Genomic DNA, 5,871 nt, shown 5'->3' with positions numbered 1-5,871 from the left:
CTGCGCTATAGAACCCCTTGGCACAGCCTAAGCTTGCACTTTTTTCCTCTTTACCATTGATATACATCACAATAATTGGCAAATGTTCAAATATGCAAATTAGGAGAAGAAATCATTTAGCAACTTTTTTTTACTGAACTTGCAACAGCTGTTTGAAATCCCAGATCAAAACTTGAGAGTTTGTGAATAACTGACTCAGTTAGCTAACAGCATAAATAAAGCCACTGCACCAAGCTTTGACAATATAGCTGTAGTTGGTGATGTGCATAGATGACGATGGGAAATATATAAGGTCTAATGTATCAGGTCATAACATTTGATTTATTTATTYAAAAGGTCACGTCAATCAATATTCAAAATAATTTAAATATGCCAGAGTTAGCACATTGGCTAATTTATTCATTTTAAATATTAAATTAGAGATCTTATTCTAGGTGGGCRTCATTCCTGACTTTGATTTAGAGCTTTTAAGTAGAAAGTCAGAATGCTGAGTTAGCTGATCATGCTAGTTYTGATTAGTGAGGTGAAAATAACCACGTCTTCTGGTTGAAGGTGAGCTGTTGTTGCTCAATGAAGAGAGAAACTCTGAAACAGGCTGGTTGAACAGCAAGAATCTTTATTTTGCAGTCCAGGAGATTACAGCCAAAAACCAAATTGTGGCCTTCAAACCAAATGATTCASCAAGTAAGGAAGATGAAGAACAAAGGCAAAGAGCAGGGGCGTACAAGGCTCTTTATAGTGTAGTCCAACAGATGCACCATAAATTTTGTCACGGTATACCTTCTTCCTAATATGGTCATATGTGCCGAGCTCTGAAGCTGGAAAAACCAAGAGACATCACATCTGTGCATTCCTGAGAAGAGGCCCCCCCACTCTTAGACACTACATTAGCACTACAGACAGYCAATACACAGCTGTATTTTTCAGAGGTGTCTAAAGTATTCACATTCATTACTTAAGTAGAAGTACAGGTATTAGGTTTAAAAATACTTTTTTTGGAAGTAGAAGTATCAACTCAAGCTTTTTACTCAAGTAAAAGTACAAAAGAACTGGTTTTAAAACTACTTAAAGTATAAAAGTAAAAGTAATGAACACTTAAAAAAAGCAGTACTACTAGAACTACAAATCAACTTAGATCCACATTATGTAAATACATTTAGTGAGAATATTAAAGAGGCATGCAGGACGAGGTGAAGAAGTGAGTCAAATGCAGTCGGTGCAGTGATTTATTTTCCTCTCTGCTCTGACTGCAGCTGCTGTTGCTGCAGAGGCTTCAGAAATAGACTGGTAGTGAGCAGACCTGCTTACACACCTGTCCAGTGAGGAAAACTTGAACTGAACATTGGTTTTTCTTCAAAAAGTGTGTGCAWTACCTGATGGTGTGTGCACATCACAATGTCACAGTCAGAGTGAGACTTAGTCCTGGTTATTTACCAACACTGTAAAAACCTGCCAAACAACCTCTGCCCTTCAAGGTTTGCAGTTGTGAGCACAGCTAACAAAAGAAGTTAGCTTCACTAACCATCAATCTGCTAACCAAAAATGTTAGCTTTACAAATGCTAAACCACTAAGGAAATTAGCAGGAGCCAGTGATAACTGACCGTTAATCTTATCTACAGAACCAGAATCTTGGCTAAAGCTCATGAAAAACACTCAAAACCCCGAGCAGTTGAATTGACAAGTAAACAAATTGCACAAAGTGACGTTTAGCGTAGCTAGAGTTAGCAGAGCTAAATTTAGCTGAAGCTAATTGATTTGCTAAYGTTTAAGAAATGAGCAGATTAGCAGAATTGTTCCCTCGCTGATAATTTGAAGCCAATTGGATTTTTTTTTAACACTTTGTTGTTTTCTTCAGGTTTTTCAACGGTTTCAACTCCACTTTGAATGTAACAATGGACGGTGAGGACTCTGGGGAGATCGTCCACAACAACATGTCTTTATATGCCAACGTACCACACGGAGCGTAAGTTTTATTTCTTTTACTTCAAGCACAGTTTGAGTAAAAACCTAGACTAGAATGATGGTGGTCAGAGGGTCCGGTGGTGCCGGTGCATGGCAGCCCCRCCTCTGTCAGTGTGSCCCAGGGCAKCTGTGGCTACAGTGTAGCTTATCACCATCAGTGTGTGAATGTGTGTAAGTGTAAAGCACCTTGGGGTCCAAGTGGACTTGATAAGGTGCTTTATAAGTTCAAGCCATTTACCATTTAGAGTTTTTGTTTCCACAGAGCTAAGTTCATCATTAAGGACATGTCTGGAAGGGAGTGCACCCTGAATCGAGAGCTGGGCTTTGGCAGCTCTTTCACATTTTTCATCCTGAGAAACTTCACGTTTGGAGAAAATGTAACYGATGAATCCATTTTAAGTCAGTTTTACAGTGTGACTGTTTGGATGTAAACTAACTCTTGTGGCGTCCGTACTGCAGTGTGCGCAGAACATACAGGAAGTGAAGGACATTGAGCCCAACTCAGTCCACATGGCCTGGCAGATTCCCCAGTACTTCCTCATGACTTCAGGAGAGGTGGTCTTCTCAGTTACAGGCTTGGAGTTCTCCTACTCACAGGTAAAGTAGAAAACATAAAAAACTCACATTTGTCTAGACATCAGATTAAATACAGACGATGAATATAAAAAGTCTTATTTTAATGTGATAAATCCATGTTTTTCTGCTGTCCAGGCGCCCTCCAACATGAAGTCTGTGCTTCAGGCTGGTTGGTTATTAACTGTTGCTGTAGGAAACATCATTGTGCTCATTGTTGCAGAGGCAGCAACACTTCCAGAACAGGTGGGTGAATGTTGAYTCTATGTGACAGTGTGCCAAAACATTAGCTTCACAAACCGCCAATGCGCTAACTGCTAACTGAAGGTCTGTCATTTTAAACAGACGTCTGGTATCCACAGAGATGTTAGAGTCTTGGCTAAAARCTCATTAACCTCCTGAGACCCGATTCTTTTCTGTGCATGTTTTCTTTCTCTAAGATACATGGGATTAGTAGGACCTAATAAGTGTAATAACTAGACCCTGTCATAGTACAGGAAGTGAATTTGCAAAAAAAAAGAAAAAAAGATGTCCTCATATGAGGACACTGGGTCTCAAAATGTTACGCTTTTTGAGGAATACCTAAGCAATTGCCATGCAAAACTCGAGAAACTTCATGATAGTCTTTCTGGTGGTTCCATTTTCCTAGTTACTTTGGCAATACAGCAGCCAGCTGTTGACCAGAGCAAGATTAGTGAAGCGCATCATCATCATCCTCATCCTCATCGACAACTTTCAGATTGTTCTTCAGTTTGAAGAACATATTACTTGACGTAATGGCAGGAAATTGCAGATCATTTGACCTGACCATCATTGGTATAATTAATTGGTTGAACAAATGTATCRTCACTTGTAAGAACTATTTGTACTTGTGAACTGTTCTAAATATTTCCAGGTTTGTTTGACAAAGATTTGTGACAAGATATACCACTTACACTAACTATTTACATTTGTAAACTGTTCTAAATATTTGCAGGTTTGTCCTACCTCATGGCACAATTAATAATGAAATTATAGTCCCAATGTCCTCAAATAAGGACTTTATCTTTACCGACATTGTACTTTGCTTCAGTTGTAAAAAATGTTATTTTTGCATGTCTTGTGAAGCTAAAGATGTAACTATGCATAAATATGCCGGTTTCAAGCGTGAAATGTAACTTGGATTTTTACTTTGGCCATTTTTCTTACCAGAGTTGTTGTAGAAGCTTTTCACTGGGATCCCCGCCATCTTGTTTTCACTCAAATGAGTGTAATATTGCCATGGAACCACTAGAGGGTGCTGGTAGTGTCCATTAATGAGGACAGTGGGTTAAAGTTTAAAAAAATGATGCGTCGTGGGTAGAGAGGTAAAAATGCAATGTCCACATATGAGGACGCAGGGTCTCAGGAGGTTAAAAGCCTTTTAAGGCTGCATCCTTCAAAGACCAAATTTTTTGGTCGCTTAAGTCACAGCGCCTTTATTTTTGCTTCTGTTTAGAGTCATCACAGTTTTGGTCTTTGCGGTCGAAAAAGGACCTGGCACATTCAGACTAGCCTTTAGCTCGTCAATCAAGTTGGACTTAAACTCTAAAAATGATTTCTATCTATAGCTTTTCCACAGCTACTTCAAAATGACCTAATCCCATTTAATAGCAGTTAGAACACCTCCAGCAATCCAAGCTCTCATATTTGATGACCCAAGTTGTTAAATGTTAGCGAGGAAGTTTCAGCTCATCTGTGAAAGAGCATCTCTTGTGTGTCATTCTGTTTTCCAGTGGGCCGAGTACATCCTGTTTGCCTCGCTGCTGGTGGTGGTGTGCATCGTCTTCGCCATCATGGCCATGTTCTACACCTACACTGACCCGGCCAAGATAGAATCAGAGTTCGCCTACCTGGAGCCCGAAGACAAGGAGAAGAAGAATTTGGAAATGGCAAAGAAGGATGTGGTTCCGAACCATTATGAGACCAAGAGGAAGAGCTCCGATTCCAGCGCTGATGAAAACATCAAGAGTAATACGAAGTTCTGAGTGGAACGCTGCCGGGTTCTGTTGGTACTCATTTATTAACTGGTCTGTTGATGGTGGAATACACTGAAGGAGCTGAAGGCGGAAGACAGAGTGGAAACTCTGAGTGGACAGTGTTTGTGAAGGATTTTAGTAACAAAGATAATGGAGATTGTTTCGATCGTTCTCATCGTTCTAAATCTGAAGATGATTTTTTTTATTAAGTTTTCCTGTAAAACTCAAACTCTGGCTTTTTATTAGCTGGTAATTTATGTTTTGATTAATTTGTCTTTGCAACTAACAGTAATTTTTGTTCTTATTAAATGCTGATGTGCAATTTCAAGTGGTGGGCACAGCTAACCTTTTGCTAACTCATAATCTGTTTACTAAAAATATAGCTTCGCTAATGGTAAAGATGTAAACATTAGAAAAAGAAATAGCGGATGCTAAAACTAACAGCTAATCAACCATTCTGACTGTCACTGAGTCTGTCTCCTTCCAGCTGCAGACTGGTGGGACTGACACAAACCTGTTGATGTTAGCTTGTTAGCGGACTTAAAGTTGTCAAAACCTAATTTAGTAGAAGCTAACAGATCTGCAAATGGCTTTGAAAATGAGTGGAAAAGCTAATCAACTAGACAAAGACTAGCTCCTCTATTAGCTACCAGCTGATTAACAGGACAGTGCCCACCACTGGCAATCAAAAAACAATCCATTACTTGTATTTATTTCCGAGCTCAGTATTGTATGTGTTGTTGTACAGTTACGGCTGCCTTATAAAAGTGACAAACATCTGCTGGTGGTAATATTTCAACACTTAAGGCTGCTCAGTCAGCTAAAAAGAGTTGAACAATTCATTTAGGCCCAGGAGAAAGCTGTTGTGTAAAGTCTTTGATAAATGAGGGGCTGTCTGTCTGTGACGGAACAAAGTGGAGTTAAATAAATGTTAAAGCTAAAATGTTTACAAACAAATCTGTTTTTTGTGGAACTTTAAATGTTTAAGAAAATACACTTTTTTATGGTCTTGAATTTTGAATGATTAGAACCAACCATCCACCTCCTAACAGGTTTGAGCATTTATCAACTTTCCCAGTCTTTTGTTGCCCCAGTCCAAGATTTTTTGGAACGTGTTGCTGGCATCAAATTCAAAATTAATATTTGCAAAAAAACAAACAATAAAGTTTATCTATTTGAACAATATTTTGTCTATGTAGTGTATTTAATTGAATATTGTAGGGGTCACCTCGAGTGAAGAAACAGGAGTTCCAGCCTCAAAGCAGGCCTCGCACAGGCCTGAGAACTGGCAGGAACGCTGAACTCTTATTTTAGGCCATGACGGGTCATTTCAACCTA

The 5,871-nt window shown here is 39.1% G+C and overlaps 1 protein-coding gene across 1 annotated transcript in view; it reads left to right on the top strand.

Moving 5' to 3' along the window:
• Window positions 1-5,718, top strand: part of slc15a1b (solute carrier family 15 member 1b) — a 23,598-nt gene extending 17,880 nt beyond the window's left edge. Inside the window, exons 19-23 of the mRNA XM_014022214.1 lie at window positions 1,857-1,964; window positions 2,226-2,340; window positions 2,423-2,560; window positions 2,675-2,782; window positions 4,291-5,718. Coding sequence (XP_013877668.1) covers window positions 1,857-1,964; window positions 2,226-2,340; window positions 2,423-2,560; window positions 2,675-2,782; window positions 4,291-4,542 — 721 coding nt within the window. The 3' untranslated portion in view covers window positions 4,543-5,718. The remainder of the gene's footprint in view (window positions 1-1,856; window positions 1,965-2,225; window positions 2,341-2,422; window positions 2,561-2,674; window positions 2,783-4,290) is intronic.
• Window positions 5,719-5,871: the final 153 nt, after the last annotated feature.

This window comes from Austrofundulus limnaeus, unplaced genomic scaffold (assembly GCF_001266775.1).
Source record: "Austrofundulus limnaeus strain Quisiro unplaced genomic scaffold, Austrofundulus_limnaeus-1.0 Scaffold320, whole genome shotgun sequence".
In the NCBI taxonomy this organism is placed as follows: domain Eukaryota; kingdom Metazoa; phylum Chordata; class Actinopteri; order Cyprinodontiformes; family Rivulidae; genus Austrofundulus; species Austrofundulus limnaeus.
Note: the sequence above shows the minus strand (reverse complement) of the source record. Positions and strands in the feature narration are given on the sequence as shown.